This window comes from Hyalella azteca, unplaced genomic scaffold (genome assembly GCF_000764305.2).
Source record: "Hyalella azteca isolate HAZT.00-mixed unplaced genomic scaffold, Hazt_2.0.2 contig14470, whole genome shotgun sequence".
In the NCBI taxonomy this organism is placed as follows: domain Eukaryota; kingdom Metazoa; phylum Arthropoda; class Malacostraca; order Amphipoda; family Hyalellidae; genus Hyalella; species Hyalella azteca.
The window spans coordinates 130,505-156,877 of NW_025944352.1; the positions used below are offsets into that span (position 1 = coordinate 130,505).

General features: G+C 39.0%; 3 protein-coding genes across 3 annotated transcripts; 1 reads left to right on the forward strand and 2 right to left on the reverse strand.

The window, feature by feature from the left end:
* Positions 1-3,983: 3,983 nt before the first annotated feature.
* On the reverse strand, positions 3,984-16,521 carry LOC108669607 (sodium-coupled monocarboxylate transporter 1-like). Its single transcript, XM_018156985.2, has 11 exons — positions 16,393-16,521; positions 15,486-15,674; positions 14,671-14,825; positions 13,686-13,826; positions 12,836-13,054; positions 12,171-12,289; positions 11,793-11,824; positions 11,373-11,531; positions 10,239-10,384; positions 8,777-8,877; positions 3,984-4,102 (listed from the first exon to the last, which is right to left on the reverse strand). The coding sequence occupies exons 1-11, from the start codon at positions 16,480-16,482 to the stop codon at positions 3,984-3,986; spliced, it is 1,470 nt and encodes a 489-aa protein (XP_018012474.2). The 5' UTR covers positions 16,483-16,521.
* A 142-nt stretch (positions 16,522-16,663) lies between these two features.
* On the reverse strand, positions 16,664-18,991 carry LOC108669608 (sodium-coupled monocarboxylate transporter 1-like). Its single transcript, XM_018156986.1, has 2 exons — positions 18,568-18,991; positions 16,664-16,773 (listed from the first exon to the last, which is right to left on the reverse strand). The coding sequence occupies exons 1-2, from the start codon at positions 18,779-18,781 to the stop codon at positions 16,664-16,666; spliced, it is 324 nt and encodes a 107-aa protein (XP_018012475.1). The 5' UTR covers positions 18,782-18,991.
* A 4,259-nt stretch (positions 18,992-23,250) lies between these two features.
* On the forward strand, positions 23,251-26,108 carry LOC108669617 (zinc finger protein ZIC 4-like). Its single transcript, XM_018156995.2, is given in 2 exon segments — positions 23,251-24,092; positions 24,094-26,108. Coding segments are annotated over 2 exon segments (1,056 nt in total). The 5' UTR covers positions 23,251-23,663; the 3' UTR covers positions 24,721-26,108.
* Positions 26,109-26,373: the final 265 nt, after the last annotated feature.

The following is a 26,373-nucleotide window of genomic DNA, read 5'->3' on the forward strand; positions in this document are numbered from 1 at the left end:
TTCATCCGCAACTATGTTGCCAAGCACCGCCAGTAGCCTGACCACATTGTGGAGATCTTCCGGCAGACATGCTCGTCAGACATGCTCGTCAGACATGCTCGGCAGAAATGCTCGACAGACATGCTCGACAGACATGCTCGTCAGGCATGCTCGTCAGACATGCTCGTCAGACATGCTCGTCAGACATGCGCGTCAGACATGCTCGGCAGACATGCTCGTCAGACATGCTCGGCAGACATGCTCGTCAGACATGCTCGTCAGACATGCTCGTCAGACATGCTCGTCAGACATGCGCGTCACACATGCTCGTCAGACATGCTCGTCAGACATGCTCGTCAGACATTCTCGGCAGACATGCTCGGCAGACAGGCTCGGCAGACATGCTCGTCAGACATGCTCGGCAGACATGCTCGTCAGACATACTCGGCAGACACGATAATAGTCAGTGTACACATGAAACATGGAAAATGATGAAGCCCCACGTTGAGAGCCAAATTTAGTCGGATCGTTCGTTACGGCGGTTCAGGTTAACGTGGCTCAGATCACAGTAAGAAGTGTTTATTTCAGACAGACAGAGATACACGTTCAACTAAAACCATTTCGTGGCATGAGCAGCGTGACACGCTTCAGAGCTCCGCAAGCGTGCAAATCTCCCGAAACGTAGCTTTCGAATCAACCAGCCGCTGACCGAAGACACCTCGTCAGTTAGCGGGAACTCCGCTAACTAAACATGAAAACAAAACCAAATTTTATTAAACAGAGAAATTTAAAAAAGAGATAAATTCTAAACTCATTATTCGATGTTAAGCTGGCGTGAGAGGCTAAATACACAATAGAAAAATGTTTAATTCTACCCTACAACAGTATCGTTCGGTGAAGTCTGTAGTAAGCTTCAGTTCCGGTATCTTCGTCGCAGAAGAAAGAATTGAAGTTTGTATGCAAATCAAACGCAATTCTCATACGAGAGGATTCATGTGAAATCAATCGACCCCATCAATGAGCGAATATTAAATAAATTCTAATCTAAATTTGTTACTTGAATAATTGTCTCGTAGTACATGGAATAATCTTTCAGAAAAAATATGTGAATGTTTTTGCAACTAAGCATTGGATTAATGTTTGTGACGTTCTACACATTCATTGAGCTATTATTATTATTTTGAAAGTAGACTTTCAATGAATTCGTCGTCATATGATCCTCGGGTTTGGTTGAGACCCAATTTCATTTGCGGTAGAAATCTATTAATCAAGGTTGATTTAATCAGAAACATCGAATCCACCTAGCAGAAATGAATGGAGCCGCTGTGCAGATAAAAAATCAACAAGTATCTCGGGTTTGTGTTAAGTCCATTTCATTAAAATTTATGAAGAAAACCACCTGAAAACAACCATAAAACAAGAAATTTTTCACACCTGCATAGGGGCTTTTATGATTCCAGATTTGCAGGTTCATTCGTATCAGAATTAGGCAATTAACCGTTAACAGCCGCAGAGTAATTTGGATTTCCTTCAAACTCGAGAAGTTTGTAAATTTTACATCTGCGCCATGGCTGTATCCATGTCAGGTATGCGGGTGAAGTCGTTCTCAAGTTTGACTAATGTCGTTTTGCTGCAAATGAACTTCGATCGTCACCACACTAAAATTACGTTAATTTTTATCTGGAGAGTGACTGTTATAGTTTCATGTATAAGGGTTCAATAAATTAAATATCAGGTAACTCACCGATAACTGCCTCAAATAAATTTGGATCTCTACATAATTCGAGAAATGAGTTGATTTCACGTGAGCGCAGTAGCTGTAATAATTCAAGATATACATGTTTTAAATGGTTATTGAATTACTTGAATAACCGCTGCTTGCTGCGAACGTTTCTGGATCTCAACCAAATTCGAGAAATATGTTGATTTCACACAAGCGCGGTGGCTGTAGTAATTTCAGCTGTGTGAGCCTTTCATGTGTTCACAGATTTTTTTCTGATTATTTTATGTAAGCCCTACCTATATAGAGTCTTCGTTTAACATTATCTTAAACTTTGGTGTTAATCTAATTTGCATACTCTCATTTCTCAACCAATTAATTAAAAATAAATTGGTCCTAATAAGTGAATTGCTCAATAGTGACTACATACCCCCGCGTTTTGAGGCTATATTTTGATTTTTGATGTTTTCTTTTTTTGTGTAAGACAACTCAGACATTGAAATAAGTTTAATAAAATTAGTCATAACGAAAAGACCGCAGTTAAGTACATGAAAGGAGACGAGGGAAGCAGTGAGTAGTATACTAATAATAATACTAATACCATACAATATTATACAGATCAGTTGAATTTGCTACAGATAAGCTTGGAATCAGTTCTACAGTTCCTGGCATCAATTATTAAATAATTAAATATATTATTTTCATTGGATCCTGTTAAATTTTATTTTCGATTACTCTCATTAATTTGCAGCAACGATATTTAATTTCATCCATTTACTTCGCCAATACAATGATTTTTAATTTAGGTAAAAAAGTAGCTGATAAATGCTCTGTTATCAGAAACTAAAATATTATAATAAGCTTTCAATATTGTTCATTAAAAATTTAGAAAATGTTGTAGAACATATAGCACGAACAGAATATCTCATCTCATACGCTAACTTTTATTATTTCATACTATTCAGTATTGAATACATACATTCAAATCAGTACTTCATAGAATATTTCACCGAATTGACACTTCTCCCAGCTCGACTGTAAACTCGCCTGCGGACTCCAACGCATAACCTAACTTTACGCTCAACTGAACCACTGCTTCGATACTGAACAGATCTGCTTGAAATTTTGAATCTAAGTAGGTATTATCAATGCACTGTGCCTGAAACAATTACAAATTTTTATACTTCTTTGTTTTCAATTAAAACGAAAAACACCATTTATAGGCAGCCGAACCACTCATGAGTCCTGCAATACTGAACGGATCTGTTTGAAATTTGAAATACAAGTAGTTATGAGTAATGCGCTATGTTCAGGAATTGTCAAAAGAAGAAAAATTTCCAATATTTCAAATTAAGGTTTGAAAACTCACACATAAAGGCAATAATTTCGAAGAAACGTATGGTGTTTACACATTGGTTGCCTTCTCGACTGTCAGTGATGTGTTTCTGCCTAGTCCCGAGTATTGATAGATCCTCAAAAGTTGTTTAAATTCTAAAATAGGCCTCGCAGGGCCGATAATTCCGAATCAATCATATTGCCGTGATGATGTGATTGTGATCAATATGTTATTGAGAGGTAAATTAAAACAGGTATATGCGTATATCCTATAGGAGTTGGGACGGCTGCCATGCAGCCTGCCAGTCCCTCACTAATCTATACAAGTGAAGGACGCAATCAAAGAAAGAAAATTAGGCAAAATAGCATTGAAATGTTAAATTCTTGCATGCAAAATTGGAATTTGCATATCACAGAAATGTTTGGAAAAGTTGGTTTAAAGTTTCGAATCTTCAAAACAAATGGAATATTGTGGCACTATTGTGCACTTGTGTTAACAATTAGATAGCAGGCAGGCAATATATTTTGCTAGAATGTGGCACATTCCAGCAAATTGTATCAATGCTACCACTACTCATATTGCAACATCTTAGCTGACTGTTGAGACGGTTATTAAATTGGTCCTAGGAGCTCTAGATATTTATTATGTAGCAATAAAAAATCTCCACAATGTGTCTTGCAATGGGCACGAAAGCTTCCTCAAACGATGAAGAATGGTTTTACCAAAATTCTTTATCAGCTTTTGATGGAAAATCATCTCTACAAACGATCAAAATGTGTTCAGTTGAGATGAAAGGACGCTGAAAGGTCAAATCTTTGGTTGGTTGATTTTTAATAGGTTTTTATAACTTTCAACTTCTGCAACGTTCTTAATAAATGCAATCTAAACTAAATAAGTAAAAATGATATTGTAAATAATGACTGCTCGAAAATACTCCTGGCCNAGCTATTATTGTTCGGGCAAATTTTGTACTTTCTTGAGACGAAGTGTCTCGCTTCTGCGTTCAGCTCTGGGCCTGAGGCAGTGCAGAATGTGCTGAGGGTCGACTTTTTCCGTGGTCCGACAGCCTGCGCAGAAGATATAATTAATATCATAGACAGTTTTCAAAATTATAACGATATATATTGTTCTCATGAATACCTATTTTATATCTTCAAATTATGCTACGTATATTCTTTTTCAATACAAAATCGTTTTTTATTCTGATTGAAAACAATTATTTCCTAATTGTTTCGGAAAAATTACGTTCCTTTCATACGTTTTTGACAATTGCTTCCATTTTATACAGTTTTGAAACGATGCATGAACGTTAAACATAAAATTCTGTCTACGGATACATTTATTTATTAAAATCCCTTGTTTGCTTGAATCGCAAGTTAAGCAGGAATTTTAAAAACAAAGACAATGCCACAAAAATTTACCATATCTTTATAAGAGAAAACGTTTCGGAGTCCAGCTCCATCGTCTTTTCATAACACGAAATTCTGTCCAGAAAAAGTTCAGTCCTAGAAACACAAATAAATCAATTAGTATAGTAAAATGCACTGTCAGGTTTCAAAACGGAAAATAAATAAGTAAGACATGAAGACTGGCGTTAATTTCATGTCTTATATATTTATTTTCCGTTTTGAAACCTGACAGTGCATTTTACTTTACTGATTGATTTATTTGTGTTTCTAGGACTGAACTTTTTCAGAACAGAATTTTGTGTTATGAACTGATGACGGAGCTGGACACCGAAACGTTTTCTCTTAAAAGATATGGTGAATTTTTGTGGTATTGTCTTTGCTTTTCAATTCCTACATTTATTTGCCGTCGTCAATGCTATTCGTACCTAAATGCTCCGTAAAAAAAATTGCCGTTGCTGGTCGAATGGTTGACATTGGACCTCGAATTCGGCACGTACGCGCGTTAAAGTTCACCACAAGCACTCCTTTGACAACTCAAAGTTTCGTCTGCATCTCTGTGGTACTCACATCTCCCTTATAATTACCCAATGTCGCCTGCATCTCTGTGGTACTCACATCTCCCTTAATTACCCAATGTCGCCTGCATCTCTGTGGTACTCACATCTCCCTTAATTACCCAATGTCGCCTGCATCTCTGTGGTACTCACATCTCCCTTATTCACTCAAGTGTCGTCAATTATTGACTCTCAGGATTCTCAACAAATGCCACGAAGGCGTCAAAGTTTCACATTTTGTGTTCTCACATGCGGTGATGAACAATCTCAATTCCCCTTACGGAATGTCATAAATCTAAATCAATTTGTGGTCTTTTTGTTGAGGTATTGATATGAAAATTTGAGGCGCTGCAGTGAACCATTCATTCAATAATAAATTATGTTACCACGAATTCTAGGGCAATTCTACACAGAGCGTCGCAGTCATTCAGGGAGTGCAGTAAAATGAATGACGATGCCTATTTGCCGTTCTAAATTCCGTCCCATAGATTGAGATGTCGAGCAAAATTACGTTGGAGAATAACCAAAAGGTAAAAGAAAATATTGTAGTAAGTTATAGAAACGATTTGACTATCAACAGGCGGTTAAGTCGTTATAATAATAAATTCGCTATTAGGCAGAAATGTCAATGCGCGTGCGTTCTGATAAAATTAACGAGTGGCAGAAGTGTGAGGTGTTCACAATTTCCGAGTTGACATCGTTAACTTGGAACTCATAAATGGTTATAACATTTCGGATTTTGATTAGATGAAATGAAATCGTGAGATTTTTGCAATTATATCGTGCATCGAAATGATCAGTAATCTGGACTGAATTTAGAACGACTAAAAGCAAATATGTTTTAGCAGAGAACCGTTTTTTTTTATTGGATTGGAATTATGTGAGTTTTGGTTTACGTTTTGAATCAAGCCACCAGAATTAGAACACCGTCAGTTTAAATCTATTCTCTAATATTATACTTTTCAAGTATTTTTACTTCACTTGAATCGTAGGGATTTTACAATAACCAGTAATCATATTTGAAATTCTTCTATTTTTGATTATGTGCATCAACTTGTTTCTGTTAAATAATTGTTTTACAAACTGAACTTCAAATAACCAATGCAATTCATTCATTTATGAGGCACATGGTAATCTAGCGACACTATATAATATAGCTATTGATGCAGTTATTAGGTTTCAAATTAGAGACGATAGAAGAATGTGAATAGTGGATGGCAAAGGAAATGGACGGAAGTGAATTGATGTAAGGAAGTAGTGGAAGGATGGGGCAGAAGATGGAGAGGTATGGAAGTATGGAAATATTGAATAGAAGTGGAAATGAATGAAAGCATGCATGGAAGCAGTAGACGGTAGAGGATAGAAGTATTACTGTATGTCCAGACTGACAGGATTGCACAAACAGAACCCACCGACGGCGTAGGTGACGACCACGCCGACGAGGAGGCAGAGAAGAAGCCCCACGGGGGAATACAGCGTGTAGGAGATGTTGTAGAGAGGGTGCAGGCTGCTGCTGCGCAAAAAATGTTACACCGTGAAGCATTCATTTATTTCACTGCTATGAATATGTGTGTAATAGCTTGAATATTGGTATCACCCAGGGACTTGTTTTACAAACAAATATCGCGCCACACTGCCATCTATTACCAATGTGGCAGGATTGGTGAAAATCTGATATCGTGGAAGGTACAATACAAGTTTTAAAATATCAACACAATTGTAACGACGAAGGTACTTGACTTTCGATTATCTAATTAGGAATATCAGAAGAATTTAATATGAGCATAGAAATTTCCATTTGAACACACATAGACTTTCAATCAATGAATGGTGGCTGGACTTGGAGAGCGCAGACCTGCATAAGGTACGGGCTGACGCTGGGGCACCGAACAGACGTGCTTGGCAACGCTATCAATTGCGAATAATTTCTGTGCATAATGCGGACTGCTCACGGATGTGAGATATAAAAAAAACACCAACTCATTTCATGATATTAGCAGCTAATGAACATCTAGTGACAAAGTTTATTTTCAATTAAAATATTGGATATAAAAATTTTCCGAAGCATATTGAGCACTACAACAAGCGTACAATCGTGCCATACTGTGGAATATAAATTACCGTATAGTTAATTTCTGTTTTACATTCTCATGATGACGAATTAAATGTACCAGCCAATGCGACCATTTCTAGTAAACTGAATTATCGAGAATTTTTTACAGGAGGAAACAAGACTCGGGATAAACTCCTTTTCGTTTGGCTCGGATGGATGATCGGATGGATGAACTCCTTTTCGTTTGGCTCGGATTGGCAGCGATGCGAGAAAACTTATTGTGAGTTCGCTTACTGTGATCGAATCTTTTACGTTAGTCACCAATTACCTATCCATGTGTGTTCGATTACGTAAATATTCAAATTTTTTTCATTTCCCAATGATAAGGAAATAATTTTTTTAAAGTTGTATTCTTCGCAGCGGTCAAACCTACATATGAGAGTTCATGCATCTGTTTTCAGGAACGTTAACATCAATTGAATTTGATCGGTTCAATTTATCTGTAAATTATGCAAAGACTTCGGCGCCAGATTTAACTGCTCAAAGTTGCAATAATGGACTCAATTCCCCGCCCCCTGACCGTCAGCCGCAAACGGCAGGGCAGTACAGACCGCTATCCTCGGAAGAGTTCATTAAATAATAAAGAAAAAGGGGAACGAATCTTCGTTAACAATTATGCATGATTATGAAAAGATTACCTATAGTCATAATTATATATATGAATGTTCAACTCTCAATGTTGAGTCATTGTATATTTAAATGGCAGAGCATTGAAATACTTTACGTTTGTAATGGTCCACTGGTCGCATTGAGGGAAGATGTTGCAGCGGTGACGTTGAGGCCCTCCGAGCACAAGTGCTTATCGAGCGCCAAGAGTGGCGCGCTGGTGCCGTAGATTTGCCCGCCGATGCCCAGACAAAACATGAAAACCTGGCCACACGAGAGGAACCAATTTTTATTTCATAAATGTAATAAAACTCATAGAATGAGTTTTATTACATTACAAAACTCATTCTCTATAATTCGAAAGCCTACGTTACATTTTTCCAACTTTCTTAGTACAAACTAAATTATTTTCTAACATGAACAGCGCATCTTGACGTTATCGAGACTCTGACTTCACCCGTCTAGCAGTGCTCAGCGATCACAAGTGTTAGACATACATAACTAGCATGGCGTTGGCCGCTATAGTAGCTCATTACTATCAAAAAATACCAAAACTATTTAATACTAGTTAAACTCCGCTATCAAACTACGAGCAATGAATACATTTGAGTTGAGGAATATCTCGACAGAAAAGTTTGTTAGATATTTCGCTGACTTCCTAAGTTAAGGTTGTGTGAAGTATGCAACATGAGTCATACGGTATTCTTATAATGGATTTGAATATAACATGCTATTAAACATGAACTTGAATAATCCACCTCTCAGTCTACACCATCAAGATAAATTTGTCAATAAAATAAAAGTCGGGCTGTAGATTGGTTCGATTTTTCAAAAAATGACCTGAGGAATTGCCTGAAATGATTATTATGGCACCTTTAGCGAACTTGAGAAGATCGAACGCAGCACGAACTCCTCAACTTAGTCTCGGCACGAGCATCTGATACGCCATGTTTCATGTATAGCACAACTGTCCCGGTATTTTAATGGAAGCAGTAGACGGTAGAGGATAGAAGTATTGCTGTATGTCCAGACTGACAGGATTGCACAAACGGAACCCACCGACGGCGTAGGTGACGACCACGCCGACGAGGAGGCAGAGAAGAAGCCCCACGGGGGAATACAGCGTGTAGGAGATGTTGTAGAGCGGGTGCAGGCTGCTGCTGCGCAAAAAATGTTTCACCGTGAAGCATTCATTTATTTCACTGCGATGAATATATGTGTAGTGGCTTGCACATTAGAATCACTCAGGGACTTGTTTTACAAACAAATATCGAGCCACACTGCCATCTATTACCAATGTGGCAGGATTGGGGACAACAAATATGGTGGTAGGTACAATACAAGTTTTAAAATATCAACACAATAGTGACAACGAAAGTACTTGACTTTCGATTATCTAATTAGGAATATCAGAGGAATCTTATATGAACATAGAAATTCCTTAATGACCACACATAGACTTTCAAAAGAGGAATGGTGGCTGGACTTGGAGAGCGCAGACCTGCATAATCTACACGGGCTGAAGCTGGAGCACCGAACGCGCGTGCGTGGCAACGCTATCAATTGCGAATAATTTCTGTGCATAATACGGACTGCTCACGGAGGTGGGATATAAAAAATACACTAACTCATTTCATGATATTAGCAGCTAATGAACATCTAGTGACAAAATTTATTTTCAATTAAAATATGGAACATCACTCTAGCTATTTTTCCGAAGCCTATTGTGCACTACAACAAGCGTGCAATCGTGTCATGCTGTGAAACATAAATTATTATACATTAGTGTGGAGCATAAATAATTATGCTGTGGAACATAAATTTTTAAATTATTATAGTTAATTTCTGTTTTACATTCGCATGATGACGAATTAAATATAACGGGCAATACGACCATTTCGAGTGACCTGAATTATCGAGAATTTTTTACAGGAGGAAACAGGACTCGGGATAAACTCCTTTTCGTTTGGCTCGGATGGATAACCAGCGATTTGAGAAAACTCGTTGTGAGTTCGCTTACTGTGATCAAATATTTTACGTGAGTCATCAATTACTTATGAATGTAAGTTCGATTACGTACATAAGAAAATATTCAAATTTTTTCATTTCCTTTTGTTAAAGAATTAATGTTATTTTTTTCCAAGTTGTATTCTTCCCAGCAGTCAAAACAACATGAGAGCTCATGTATCTGTTGTCAGGAACATCAATATCGTTTGATCGGTTCAATTTATCTGCAAATCATGCAAGGACTTTGGCGCCATATTTAAATGCTCAATGTTGCAATATTTGACTTGACCTCCCGCCCCATATATGACCATCTGCCGCCACCGCCAGGGCAGTACAGACCACTCCCATCGCAAGAGTTCATTAAATAATAAAGAATTAGGTTATCAAATCTTCGTTCATAATTTTCTATTATTATGATAAGGTTACCATTAAGTCATAATTATGTATGTAAATGTTCAGTTCTCATTGTTGATTCATTGTATTATTTAAATGGCAGAGCATTGAAATACTTTACGTTTGTAATGGTCCACTGGTCACATTGAGGGAAGATGTTGCAGCGGTGACGTTGAGGCCCTCCGAGCACAAGTGCTTATCGAGCGCCAAGAGTGGCGCGCTGCTGCCGTAGATTTGCCCGCCGATGCCCAGCCAAAACATGAAAACCTGGCCGCACGAGGAGGAACAAATTTTTATTTCATAAATGTAGCAAAATTCATGCTATGTGCGTATAATTCAAAAGCCTACATTACATTTTTCCAACTTTCTTAGTACAAACTAATTTATTTTCTAACATGAACAGCGCATCTTGACGTTATCGAGACACTGACTCCACCCGACTAGCAGTGCTCAGCGATCACATGTGTAAGACATAACTCGCATGGCGCGTGCAGCTATAATAGCTCATTAATATCACAAAATACCAAAACTATTAATACTAGTTAAACTCCGCTGTCAAATTACGAGCAATTAATACATTTGAGTTGAGGAATATCTCGACAGAAAAGTTTGTTAGATATTTCGCTGACTTCCTAAGTTAAGATTGTGTGAAGTATGCAACATATGAGTCATACGATATTCTTATGGATTTGAATATAACATGATATTAAACATGAATTGAATAATTCACCTCTCAGTCTACACCATCAAGATAAACTTATCAATAAAATAAAAGTTGGGCTGTAGATTGGTTCGATTTTTCAAAAAATGACCCGAGGAATTGCCTGAAATGATTATTATGGCATCTTTAGCGAACTTGAGAAGATCGAACGCAGCACGAACTCCTCAACTCAGTCTCGGCACGAGCTTCTGATGCGCCATGTTTCATGGATAGCACAACTGTCTCGGTATTTATTGATGCACCATGTTTCATCAACAGCTTCACAACTGTCTCGGTATTTTATTGTTGCACCATGTTTCATGAATAGCTTCACAACTGTCTCGGTATTTTATTGAAGCGCCATGTTTCATGAATAGCTTCACAACTGTCTCGGTATTTTCTTGATGCGCCATGTTTCATCAACAGCTTCACAACTGTCCCGGTATTTTATTGATGCACCATGTTTCATCAACAGCTTCACAACTGTCTCGGTATTATATTGTTATAACATATTTCATGAATAGCTTAACAATTATCTCCGTATTTTATGCTCACCGCAGAGACCACGAAGCCCGTTATGGCTCCAGTTTTGCCACAGGCCGGCACCGCGAGCCCCAGGACGAAGACTCCGGCGATGGGTCCCGCCACGAGGCTGCTGATGGACAGATTTGGAAATTTTTTGATCGGTACGTTGAGGACATGACAAAATGACTGCTAGCTGCATCGAAGTAACCATGCACGTCAATTTTGGAGGCTAAATCTTACATTTTCATTGGAATCGCGTTGAAATACATTCGTTGTTGTTATTGTAGGCAAGGTTTCCTCGTGTTTCTTTTCATCGGTTTGAATTAATCGAGTTTCGAGGCTCGGTATCAAAGTCTGTTGCTTTGCGAGGCCTACTGCATGGCCAGTGGATACTTTTCGCAAAGTCAGCGCCAATGTAAAGTATTAAAAAGTATTCAAAATTAATCCAACTCTCCAGGAAACGCGCTCCATAGCTTTTAAACCTTAACAAAAAGCGCTTCAGATTTTCGCGATAGTAGCCAATCTTCATTTCATTATTGTTCACTGATAATCGCATAAAACTAATTGCATAATAATTACTCATGGATATGAAAGAGTTTTTCATCTAAAATATAATAGTTTTACTATTATTAATAGTATTAAGTAATAGTACTAACAGATACCTATAATTTTTAGGGGAATCGAGAATTTAAATCTGATCATTATCTTGCGTTATCGTTATTTTGTGGATCATTTTGTCTGATCAATAGATTTTGTCATATTAATATACACTAATAATATTGAATTATAAGCCACGCGTGGTAGTATGTCGTCAACAGTGTGACTCACTGAGCAGTTTGTTGAACACTGTCTTGAAATTTTCAGACGCCTTCTGGAAGAATTGTAAGTCAGATAGGAAGTCCACCCACAGCATCGTGGGCACCGAGTTCAGCACTGATGAGATGGAGCTGCCCACACGATAATGAGGGATAGAGAGGACCATCTCATCATGATGAGCTAGGAGAACAGAAGGTGATCAGGATTGATGATGTGAGGATTGATGCTTGAGATAAATGGTGGCAACATATAATTTAAAGGCGGCTACACCCTGATAGATTGGTGAAAAATGCCATTACATTTTTCATAAACAACCCTTTTTGATTTTAGTGCATAATGTCATGTGTTTGCTTAACCAGGGGAAATAGGGAATAATTAAGTTTTATTAATTTCAATTGTGTTTAAAAGACCTCTGAGGTGCAGTTGTGCAGAATTTAACTTGCTTTTAACGAATTAATGTTTTTAGGGCGAGCTGACGAGACGAAATATACTTTTAAAGTGAAGTAATAATCCGTACAACTATTTAGCAAAACTCCTTGCGCAAACAGTGACTGCAAGGGTAATAAGCTGCTAGTCGTGGAAGTTGCAGAATAAAACATTAGACCCGATCATGGCCTCGTCAACGCTGAAGCCACAAATTAATAAGAGCAGCGATGCCCCGAATGTTGCGTGGGTACCTGAGAGTGCCGCTGAAGAGGCATGCTACGAAGAGCCCCGGCACACCCGTCATGTACCCCAGCCGCTGCATGACGTAGTACGGCACGATCTGGTCGGCGCGGGTGATCAGGCCTAGGGCCAGAGGGTCACATCCGTAGTACGCAGCGTAGATGCCAATGCCCCCCAAGAACAAAATTGTTAGTATTGCCCACAAACCAACGGTGCTCGTCAGCATCACCCTGAAACAAAATGTTCACAATAGATGTACGAGTGATCGTTGGTTAGCCTTCTTGTGGAAGTAGAGAAATAAACGCAGGAGAAATAAGTTATTAATCACGGTTGATTCCGCTTATCGTCAAATGCCCTCATTGTTAGAAAAATAATCCAGTCTTTTCGCCCCGTTTCAAGTTACTAGCACAAATTCAAATTTAAATCCAACGTTATTTGCCGTGCAGAATTGTTGCCCTAATGAATATTGGAAATTACTAATTCTTCTGTACTGAGACTTTAAATCCGACATTTGCATGAACTTGCTGTCTGCTGTTAGAAATGCAACCAAGAAAATTTTCATTTCCAGGTGAAATACACATTTTTTCGTATCCTTACTACCACCGTAGCACCTACTTGTTGCTGTCAGCAGTGAAACAAAAATTTCAAGTATCCTGGTGAAATGCCCAATTTTTCTATTGCTATCCTCATCGCGAGTTTGCAAGACTTATTCCTCCATGTAGACTATGATGCCAGCTGATACTCCTGCTTAGAAGCAAGATTAAAAAATATAAAGAAGCATTCAATTTGTCGACTTTCCCTCGGCCAACAATGCGACCGGCCATTGATTTGCTGGACCGCATTTTGCTGCATTTGCCTCACGCTCTGGTATTGCCGACGGAGGTCTGCGTGGCGATGCGCTGCAGTGTGGCTTGGGAGAAAGAGAAGCCGTAGCCGAAGTTGACAACCCCCATGATGAAGGTGTTCACGGCCGTGTGACGCTCATAAAGACCAAAATTGAAGCTGAAATGAGGAGATAAAGATGAGATGTAATTGAAATTAAGGTAAATTCAAGTACTACTTTTACCAGCCAGAGTCGTGAAAAAGATTTCATGCAATTTTCATGACGGTGGATGTCCATAATCACTGCTTTCGTATTTCTTCAACGCAAAATGCTACCTTTAATAATTATTGTGTTGGTGGCCACTCACAAACGTGTTGATGTTAGACTCACTAACACACACTTTATTTAAGCTATACTTACAAATATTAATATTCAGATAAACTACATTAAGTGGCGAGATTGCTATGGCGCCTCAAGTGAGGGCTCAACTTGCCTTGATATTAATCTCTCAACCCTTATTGAAAGGCACAATTTTACGTTACAATAATACCCAGTTTAGGTACAATTGTGTCCATGTAATCCGACAATGATTGAAGAAATGATTGAACTTTTGAATTAAACATTTTCATTGCTTTCCACTTCTCACGTCTTAAATACAGTAATAAATGGCGGCGAAACGCGATGCGTCTAAAAGTGAAACATGTGAAGTATATATGTCAAGAAAAATCACCAGAACGTAATTAGTGTTAAAACGACGTTGATCACAAGTTAATATTATTAAAATAACGTTTAATCAACGTTGTTCCAACGTCGGATTTCACGAGAATTTACTTTAGTTTTGAATGCAATTATTCTCACGTTTCTAAAGTTTTACGAATTTTGCCTTGCGTGAAAATTCGCATGTTTCTAAGTTTTTAAAATAAACAGGAAATTATTGATATTCTAAAGAAATTTAGAATGTAAAGCAGTAAACAATTCAAGAAGACATTACCCTTAGCGGGCAGCTTGGCCTGACGCCCTCACTTGAAGACGTCGAGCCTGCCGTGCTCCCCAGCCACGCGCCAGACACTACCCAGCCCCCCCGCCGAGTGCAGGGAACCCACGGTGGTCATGACCACACCCACCAGGATGATGGTCGCCTGGAACACGTCCGTCCACACCACCGCCTTCATCCCGCCCTTCAACCACAATAATATTGTGTTACACATGTCCTCGTGAGTCATTTTATGAGCCATCAGTTGAACATGTTGACGGTCTAAACGCATGTCTATGATACTTGCTCTACTGATACGTTAAACTTTTCATATCTCAATTACACCTTCAATAATTATTCTTTGGCAAATACCCTAAGCTCACTTTCTGTGACTATGCTTATCTCCGTTGTATGTTACGACGGAATGCGCATCATCGATAACGATCAAATTCGCTGTCCCAAAAGCACGATAAAAAAATACTGGAAAGACATTTTTCCATGAAAGATATTGTATAGTTACATCCGTGCTCATAGTGAGCAGGTAAATAATATTGATATTTTGTTACATCAAAAGCTATTTATGAGATCCGAATCAGGCAGATTATTACCGTTTCGCCTTCAGATGAGATAATATTTTAAAAACTATAGCTGTTGCCCACCCTGCATGAACAGAAGTATTGAGAAGACCCTTCACTGGGAAATAAGTTTATCGATGCTAGTGAAGGAAAGTACTCAGTAGTAAGTACCGAGAAGCAAACACTCTCACAAAAGCAGAGTAGAAGGCGACGAAAGTTCTCACAAAAGCAGAGTAGAAGGCGACGAAAGTTCTCACAAAAGCAGAGTAGAAGGTGACGAAAGTTCTCACAAAAGCAGAGTAGAAGGTGACGATGAGACCGATGACGATGACGTAAGTGTCTGAGGAGACGGGAGTGACGGCGGACATGGCGAGGGTTGGGGCGTAGAGGCAGATGCCGAGGTACAGCAGATCCTTGACCACCGACGCCAGCAGCACGGCGCGCTTCAGCGCCCTGCTCCTGAACCGTCGCTCCACGTACTCAACCACAATATATTATTGATAATATCTATATTATTATTATACTATATTACAATATTGTTATAGAGGTAGATATAATATACAGTCACTCTTACTTACAGTGACACATTATTCTTTACGCTTCGCATAGTCACACTTATGTCAGACACTTCTTATGATCACTACGCATCATAGCAGTGACAATGAGTACCTACTCACTTAGTATCACACTACTGACACTTAGTCACACACGTACCACACATAGGCTAGTCACGCGCTGCTCACTTGATGCTTAAAAAAGACAAAATTGCTACGCCTCACGACGATCAACTCGCTGCATCAACCTAAATATGCTGAACTTGATTTTTAAAGTTACATATGAATATTTTACGTATAGCATTTTCAGATAGCTTACTCGAATTTGCATAAAATTTTTGGAAATTTAATTGTAAAAAACTAGGTAGGGTGCGCCATATATCAGAAACTCAGAATATAAATCTGAACTGAAAATAAAAACTATGTATATGGCCTTAATTTGGAAATTAAATAGACGAAGCCATTCTGAGATTGCTCAATCTAAGTTTACGACAGACACCGTGGGCACCTTTCAAAATAATTTAGACGTTTACCTGTGCTGGCGTATTCGGTAACAGGCAATATGAACTTGATGAGAATGGAATGTATTCACAAGTCAACTGCTTTGGTTAACACGTTGTGAGTTTTGGGGGTTAAAACCAACCTCATTTATGCTGCGCATGCGCAGAGGGTAAAAGACCGGCAGGACAACGAACGTTGTGCCCAACATGGCCACCACGATGCCAGGGACCATCCAGTAAAGCTGCAGACCGTGACCGTAGGCCTCGGCGACGTAGCCTGGTGGAGGAAAATGTTGACAACATCTTTTGTTTTCGGAGGAAGATGTAGTAGCTAACTACACTGAGCAACGCTTGCCCTACATCACGTGTTGATGCTGGATAATAGAGCAGAGCAGCATTGTGTCCTCTATAACACTACACTGAGCAANGCAGGACAACGAACGTTGTGCCCAACATGGCCACCACGATGCCAGGGACCATCCAGTAAAGCTGCAGACCGTGACCGTAGGCCTCGGCGACGTAGCCTGGTGGAGGAAAATGTTGACAACATCTTTTGTTTTCGGAGGAAGATGTAGTAGCTAACGACACTGAGCAACGCTTGCTCCTACATCACGTGTTGATGCTGGATAATAGAGCAGAGCAGCATTGTGTCCTCTCGAACACTACGCTTGTACTCCTTCCACCTACTCGCCTTTGCTGCTACCAGCCTATTCTTCTTCGTTTCATCACTATTCTCTTTCTCTCCTATCTCATTATCCTAATCTCATGCCCTGCTATTCTCCTTCTCTCCTACTCTTCTTCTCTCATACTCTTTTTCCCTAACACTCCTCAAGTCGAAAACAAAGTTATAATCATCTCTTGTATAAAAAAACTGGTTCTTAAAATTAGTGAAAAAATTCTACTTAACATGCATGCATTTAATTTAGGGCGGTACAGACTTCGGACAAATGCTTCAGATTTGATCCAGTTAATTAGTGGTCAAAACACGAGACATTTCGCTGAATAAATATTATTTTCATATCTGTCGTGTATTTTACTTCGTATTTTATGCCTAATATTGTTATTCCAGACTCCTTCTCAATTGAGGAGATATCGCGGCTTCTGGGTCGCCCTGAAGCTGCATCGTGACTCGTGAGTCAAGGCGAGCGTGTGGGCGCCATGGAGGCTCGTGCGATGTGTTAGCTCGTGGGTGTTGGCAATCGTGGATTTGGGCAATTTTTTGTGACCAAGTTGGTACAAATTAGAGCACTAAATGTTAAGCCTCTATTATCCGTTGTACATCAATTTCTATTCGATTGTAGTATTAATATATCACATTATCCTTGAGCAGAATAATGCCAAACTACACAAAGATCATGGTGAGTGTGGACATTCTGTTGTGAGACATTTTGAGCGCTGCTATTCTCCCGCGCTCAATGTTTATAATTATTTGAAATACCTAAAGAAAGACGTACATGATAAAAATCGGCTTGAGTTCAACGTAGCAGGTAATTGTTGTTTGTAAAGTTCATGATATTTGAAACGTGAAGGTCGCGTGTAAATGAGCAAGCGCGGCGCTGTCCACTCACATCTTCGGATATTCAATGTTGGCGCCAGGAAATATCCCGAGCACTGCGTTCACTGTCGAGAAAGTTGTTCCTGTTGTCAGCGACAACTTTTTGCGCAAAATTAAATGTAGAGATAGTCTAGAACTTGAGTTCCAACAGGATCAGTACGTTATGATTTAATGAAGCTACACAGAATTATGGTGGATTCCAACTTCAATACAAAAGTCCTAACATCTTGCTCAGTCTTCCACTTCATAATTTGTAGCATATAAATAAATAAAACTTTCACTTAAATGCATTTATGACCTTCACTTGTGAGCGACGACGCGCATGCAGCTTTCAGGCTCCACTCTGCCGCCCCCTTCTTAGCTGCGCCGCCCCCCTCAGGCGCAGTGCCTGTATACGCTCTGCGTAACCTGGATGCGCGCCCTTATACCTGTCTCTTATACANCAATCAATGCGCATTGTGCCTGACGCTCCTTATGACGCGCGTATACATCAATGCGCATTGTGCCTGACGCTCCATGCGCATTATACCAGTACAAATACTAACCATCATTTACCGTACTATATATTAGCGTCGTGTGTAGGCACTACTAGCCACAGATGCACCCATCCTTCACCTGAGGTTATATGCATCATAATTGCACAGTCAGCAATCATAAGTTGTATTGGCCGTCACTAATAGCCGCGTGTACAATTAAGAACCTTATGTAAATAAATCCGTGTTGTTCGCTACAAGAACCAGGAGGCAGATAATTTTTTTCTCACCCAGTATAGAGATTGAAGAAATGAACGAAGCGATGAGCGAGAGCGCTACAGGCCACGGCGACAGCGACCGACTTGCCAGCAGGAAATCCTCTGTGTTTTTATTGCCTTTGACTCCATGGTAAACTCCAATGGCAAGTGACGCCGCAAGCATCACACTGAATATGACGTAGTCCACGACTGTGAAGTGCGCCAGCTCCATTGAATGTGCCGACATTTTGTTTCGTGTCGTACGAATGAAAGTCGTAAGTGGTTCAAGTGGGCTATTCACATGACAATTAATATTATGGCTTCCATCAATTTATTATTAAGCTAACACTTTACGCGTATAATGGAGAGCACAAATAAGTTAATTTTATGCAATCTGTCATATTTTTGTAATCTATGCTATTGAATGAATAAAGTCATTGAATAGTTAATTCAATGGCATTTCTTAAAAAAAATTAAATCTTCTATTTTTAATTATTTGTCTTCTAGAATTCTCTAAATAACAGCCAAGTGTAGGTAAGATGTATAGATGATTTATTATTATTCAGGGACCACTATGACATTAAATCAAACAGAACGTGTTTAGCTACAATAATACAATTGTGTATTATAGAGTCATCGTGTAATTTCATAACTCCACTCAGATGCTCTAAATGGAATCCGTGATCAAGAAGGTCGATGCAAACTACGAGATCTAACATTGAAATAATTCAATAGACCGATGACAATGCACTATGAAGTGCATTCCAGCAGTGACTCATCTATATATTTATTATGATATATATCATTAAAAATCAATTGGCGTTCATGTATTCGAAAAAATCTATATAGGTATTCAAAGTTAACAGCAAAATTTTCCTACTCAATTGATTTTAGCTATGATGAAATTGCGAGTATAGCAACATTCCCTCGACCATAAATAAATAAATATTTACTCGTAAGAATTGATATCAACATTTCATTTCAAATGGGCATCACAATTTTTTCGGCACCACTTGTCCACAATTTATTTTCAAGCAATTGATTTGCTCAATTGCAGTAGCAGTTCAAACGTCGACAATATATATAGTCGCACGACCTTTAACAACGCAGGAGTCAACAAACTTCACTCAATTCCCATTTAGAGTCATCAAAAACTCTTCAGAATTATTCAATTCCACATTCTATTACCTTCTTCACTGATGATGCATTATTTGCACTCCTAAATGATAACGCTACTGCCTTTCGCTCTGTATTTTACGCAGCAGAGCAGCACGAGCTCTGCTCACCTCGCTCCGAAGTGTACAAGTGAGCGGAGCAGCCACCTGCTCTGCTCATAATGTTCCAAACCATACAGCTGCTTCAACATGCATCGCCTTGACCCGCATCACTGATGGTTAACAGCTGTCGAGGACGCAGCTGCAGCCCTGCATGGCTGCCTTCCAGCCAATGCAGTTATACAGGCAGGAATGCAATTAAAAGAGCGGCCGATGACGCGCGCGTGGATGTGTTTACTGGTGAACGATTGTATCATGGGGGGAATTTTATAAACAATCGCTAGCTTTTTGTTTCCTTTATTCGTAGAGTGGATTTAATTTTTTGTAGGAAGCTCCGGTGCAGCCTTGTGTTGCCTTGTTGCCTCTCGCCCTGCATACGTACCATTTGGGACCCTCAGCTGCAAATATGTAGCTCGATGTCTATTATTGTCTCTACTAGCTGATAAAAGCCTTATATTAGTTGAATTGTCAATAATGAATGCGTTAGTAATTATTTCATTAAGTAAGAGTACTAATTTCTGTCAACCGAGGGCCGTCAGACCACTTGTACGAGTATGATAACATTTGCCATTTTATCTATTGTTTGGGGAAATTTGTTAAGAGTTTAATTTTCCATGAACACGAAGAAGTGCGCGTGCCACTTAGTAGTGTCACTGACCAGGAATCACTGATCTAAAGTCTAGACACTATAGAAGATCAGGAAAATAATATCTATTATGATAAAGAGCTTTCGCCCTGGAGACAAACCTTGAACTTGGGCGTCCAGTTGTGCGCTGCAGAGATGAAGGACTTGCAGATCACAGCCGTGCATTGCTTTTACCATCGCAGCAATGATTTACCGCGCGCACCTCTTTACTTATGAAGCTGAGGTGGCTCGATCATTCCTCCAAGGTGGGGGACATCACTGATGGTTAACAGCTGTCGAGGACGCAGCTGCAGCCCTGCATGGCAGCCTTCCAGCCAATGCATTTACAGGCAGGAATGCAATTAAAAGAGCGGCCGACGACGCTCGCGTGGATGTGTTTACTGGTGAACGATTGTATCATGGGGGGAATTTTAGAAACAATCGCTAGCTGCTTGTTTTAATATTTATAGAGTGGATTTGATTTTTGAATCAGACTCAGTAGCAGCCTTGTGTTGCTGTACCGCATGAAGCTCTTGTACTCTTGCCATGCATGTACCATTTGGGACTCTCCGCATATCAGCTGCAAATGGATTCATGTCTATTATTGGCTATATTAGTTGATTACAGCCTTATATTAGTTGAATTGTCAACAATAATTATAAATAATGCGTTAATAATAAGCTCATTACGTAAGCGTACTATTTTCATTCAACATAAGGCCGATCAAACCAGGTGTACGAGTATGGTAACATTTGTCAGATTATTTATTATTTATAAAATTTGTTAACAGTTTCGGGAATTAAAAAATTACCTGTTACATATCTTCCATGAACACGAAGAAGTGCGCGTGCCACTTAGTGGTGTCACTGACCAGGAATCACTGATCTAAAGTCTAGACACTAGAAGATCAGGAAAATAATATCTATTATGATGAAGAACTTTCGCCCTGGAGACAAACCTTGAACTTGGGCGTCCAGTTGTGCGCTGCAGAGATGAAAGACTTGCAGATCACAGCCGTGCATTGCTTTTACCATCGCAGGAATGATTTACCGCGCGCACCTCTTTACTTATGAAGCTGAGGTGGCTCGATCATTCCTCCAAGGTGGGGGGGGGGTTTCTTGTATTTTTTAATGAGATTTGGATGCGGTGTGCAGAGTTGGGTGAGGTGTGTAGAGTTGGGTGAGGTGTACAGAGTTGGGTAAGGTGTGCAGAATTGGTGAGGCGTGCTGAGTTGGCGAGGAAGTCGAGGGATTTTCCTTGTGACTATACATATAGAACAGTTTTTTGCTGGTCCTGGAGTAGGAAGTAAGCAATTCAGAAGAGACATCGAGTTGAAGGCAACATTGCTCTCCCCATCTACCATGCGAGTCTCTGTGAACATGATTGGTAGAAAACGCATGAACATCTTCAAATAAAGGTCATTCAATTTCTTCGAAGTAAGTGACACTGAATAGTGTGTGTGACACTATAGGCGTTTGTGTATGTTAATAGTTTAAATTGTATAGACTTTTAACCTGTAAGTTGTTTGTATTCGGAAGTCCCTAAAATTCAGCCCTTGCGCTGTTCCTAACGAGTGAAACATTTTTGCGGATGTCAAGTGGATGTAACTTTAATTGAAGCTTGTTCATAAGACTTACTTTATAAGACCGGAAGTTTATATAATCTTGGATTGTAAGAGTTCGGGCGAAATTAATTTCACTTCATTGAGTTCAAAGGGATCCTCTGTTTAAAAAAATGCCTTTTTCGTTTTCTTAGCTCATCTCTAGAAGCTCTTTATCAGATTTATTTATTTTTTAAATCATAGGATAAAAAGTAGAAGGGGAGAGAAAAAGAGGAAGGTCCTTCCCCAAAGATTTGAAAACAAAAACAAAAAATCTCCAGAGTCTATGATTTTATGGGTTGTATATACCGTATAATACTATTTTTTCCAATATTTCAATTCTTAAACTAAATGAGTTTGATATTAGATTTACAGAACTTTACATTTCACTTTTCATTTCATAAAATTTTCATTTCATAAAATTCATACGAACAAAATGAGCATGTATTATAATATTTGAGGTGTGTTCTAGAGTGAGTATCGGTTTTTAATTAATTACACCGCCGCAGTGCTGCGCTTCCGTTCAGCGCATGCGCGCCGTCTAACTACATCTTTTGGAAGCCATGAACGCCATTGCGGAACCATCCGGTCGAGTCTACACCTGTTACGTGATTTTAAAATGACTTCACCTTATGAGAATCCCGTCGACTAACAAGTTCTTTCGTTTTATTGTTCTCAAGGCTTTAAATCCGTAGAAATTCATCGCCAAATCAGTGAAGTGTATGTTGAAAACATTATGACTTATGAGCGGCGGAATGGTGCGGAAATGGGTTAGGACCTTTAAAGATACATACATACGTTCATGATGAGGAAAGAATTAAGAAAACTTCAAACATTCTCGATGATCTGATTCAAAAAGTGGGCTGTAAAGTGAAAGAGGACAGAGATGATTTACGATTCTGTCCTTTTATAGCTGAGAAGTTTTCTGCTGTCACCTGAAGTGTTCTTACTAAATTGTCCAATCAGGGGGCAAGCTTCTTGGACGTTGGCTTACGAAAGCATGTCCCAAGATGCGAGGAATGCCTCAATATTAATGGGAATTGAGTAGAAAAGTATAGTTAAGTATGGCCTTTCAAGTGAATAATAATATTTGGAAAAATTTACTTTTTTTATGTCAATCCGGAACTTATTTTAAAAATAAGTCTCGTATTTTCCATTGTTTATGAAGTTGCAAAAATATATGCCAGTTAATAACGTTTTTTTTGTACCCAGATGCTCAGCTAGTGAATTTGTGTGAATTTATATTATTCAATTTATTCATGATTGGCTTTCGCTATCTTTGATTAGAATATGTTAAAGTAGTTAAATTTTAATTTTTTTTTTCAAATGGCTAAATTCACAACCTAATTACTGCCTGAATGTTTAAGAAGTTTCGCAACACCAAGCACCAAACAATCACTACAGATATCACCATTGCTATCACCATTGGAATTTACCTCACCATCACAGGCGAAGCAAATCCAAGATGATGCATCCCTGGCGTTGCCGAGACAATCGTAGTGAAGTAAAATTCTCCTGAAGCTTTCGAAGTCTTGCGTTGAATGACAAGGCCTAAGAAGACTCGAGGACTTCAAGGACGTATCGATGTTCTAACCTAGCGAAATTATATTAATGGAAATTTCAGGGCCATATGAAGTATGAAATTAGGGCCATACGAATTTTCACGCCAAGCGTAATGTTTCCAGGCTTCCATGAACATCACCAACACAACATGAACAGACTGGCGAGTATGGACTGGCCCCACCAGCACCAGCAGTTCCATCATGGTGTAAATCCTATGAACATGGGCCCAATGGTCGCAACACATTCACACGGCGCCTTTTTTCGATACATGAGACAGCCAATAAAGCAGGAGCTGTCATGTATGTGGCTAGAACAAGACCAACCTTCACCAAAGAAGCCTTGCAATAAAACTTTTGGAAGCATGCACGAAATTGTGACACATATAACAGTTGAACATGTTGGTGGGCCTGAGTGTTCTTCTCATGCGTGTTTCTGGCAAAATTGTCCTCGGAACGGCAGATCTTTCAAAGCAAAGTACAAACTTGTGAACCATATTAGCTAGAGTACATACTGGAGAGAAACCCTTTCCGTGCCCTTTTCCAGGATGCGGAAAAGTTTTCGCACGATCGGAGAACTTGAAAATTCACAAGAGAACCCACACAGGAGAGAAGCCCTTCAAGTGCGAGTACGAAGGATGTGATCGGAGATTCGCCAATTCATCAGACCGAAAAAAACATTCGCACGTGCACACCTCCGACAAACCGTACACCTGCAAAGTCCGGGGTTGTGATATGTCTTATACGCATCCATCGTCCCTCAGACAACATATGAAAGTCCACGGCAAGAGTCCGCGGCCCTCCGGCAGCGGATACGAAAGAGATGACTCCACAACAACCACAGAAACATCAGCGTCAAATTCCAACATTCCAAGCTCCTTAACGCAATCATCGGGTCACTGCCAGACCAATATTATTGTCAGTCGGGAATGTTCGGTAAATAACGCTATTCCTACAGTACCTATTGCTGGTAGTAACAACCATAACACCAACACAGCGCATAACGCAAATCTAAGTGAGTGGTACGTGTGTCAATGCGCTGCTGGAATGCCCATCCCGCCGAGCAACGAACACAGTCAAATTCCACCCTTGCCTGGAACAATTTTGCCCCCGTCGGCATTTTACTAGCATTTGGCCTTAGTCTTCATTTGAAATTATCTTTGCAGTGTCAAAGGCAGGCTGTCTGTAGGTGCTTGGCTATCGAGAATCCTGCTATATTTGGATGTCGCTAGAGCTCTATGATCAATGACTGTCGTTTTGAAGAGAAAAGTTGCCCTCAATTCATTGCGTGGGCATCGGAAATACCCACAATTCTTGCATTAATTACACCTTTACGAGTTAACAGTTCTCATACATTATTTTTTTATAAAACCTTTGCAAATACTCATAAATTGTTCATCATTTCTCTTTGATTTTGCTAATTTTTATTTCCGACTTTGAATCAAACCGTATTCCTTCTCTACGCACACTATTGGTCCAACTCACTCGTTGTTTACCGCACAGTTAACCAATGTAATTAATTAATGTACTTAATGACGAAAGAAATAAATAAAAAAATTTCTGAACCTCAGCCTGAGTTAATCTTTTTAGTACAATTATTGATAGATTATTTTATTATCAACGAGACAGATATTGGATTGTCTAAATTCAATTTAGTGTGAAAGTAATTTTTTTATGGCCATAAAACTCAAAATTATTCTCTTCATGATTTCTTTGAAGTTCTCGTCACTTTCTTCGTCTTCGTCGCAACGAGAAGTTGAAATATCGAGTGGACTTGTTTTTATATTTTACCAGCGACACATGATGGTGTCACGCGTGCATTATTAGACATTGTAGCTTTTGTAGGGTGGTAAGCAAATGGTTTTTTAGTGTATAAACGACGTGTACATTCTCATTGAACATATGGTACGTAAATAAACTACATAATTCTCGTAACTTCGACGCTGAAACTAAAATAGTTGACTCCGTGTACAAAATTGTTTCGAATTTATGTTCAACTCGCATTGAAAGTGGGTTGAATCTAGAATATTTGTTGTGTTTATATCCGTCACAAGTTCTATAATTGACAGACTTGATCAATGATCAAGTCAGGTTGGTTCCACAAAAAACTTTTCCTCTGTAAATTACATGGAATGCCTGTATAATTAAAAATAAACTTCTAGATTTTAGGATGAAATGAATTTTCTTCGATAAACATTTCAAATAAAGAATTTTCCCTTGTTGCTGATTCCTTAAAGCACAATGAGTTTCAAAATTTATATGAACAGCAAGGTTTATCTCGATGAAATATTTTACATGCGACATCAGACTCAGGGTCATTAATAATATGGTGCACATTCCCTTTTTGAATCGTTGCAAAAATAAATTGGTTAAGAATTTTTGTTATTTTTCTCGGTTGATATTCACGATACACTTGCTCCCGGTGGTCTATATATGGAAGCTCATTAATTTAATAGTCATTATATGGTAAAGCTCAATTGACAGTAATTGGTAGCTGTTTGGGATAGTTTTTTTCAAAACTAGAACAAGTTATGAACAGATGTTCCTAGAGTATGAGGTATTAAATATAACTCAAAGTGTATGTAACATTTTGTTCCCATATGTATGAGTTATAAAATGATCTAGATTTAAGGGCACCACCAGAAGTGCTTTATTGTACCATTGCATTCCCTTACATCCCAAATATTTTTGTGCTTAATTTAATATTAATACAAAATTTACCGAGTAGGAAGAATTAGTCTTTGGACGTTCAAGGCTGCGGTGGAGCCTGGATCTGCCTGT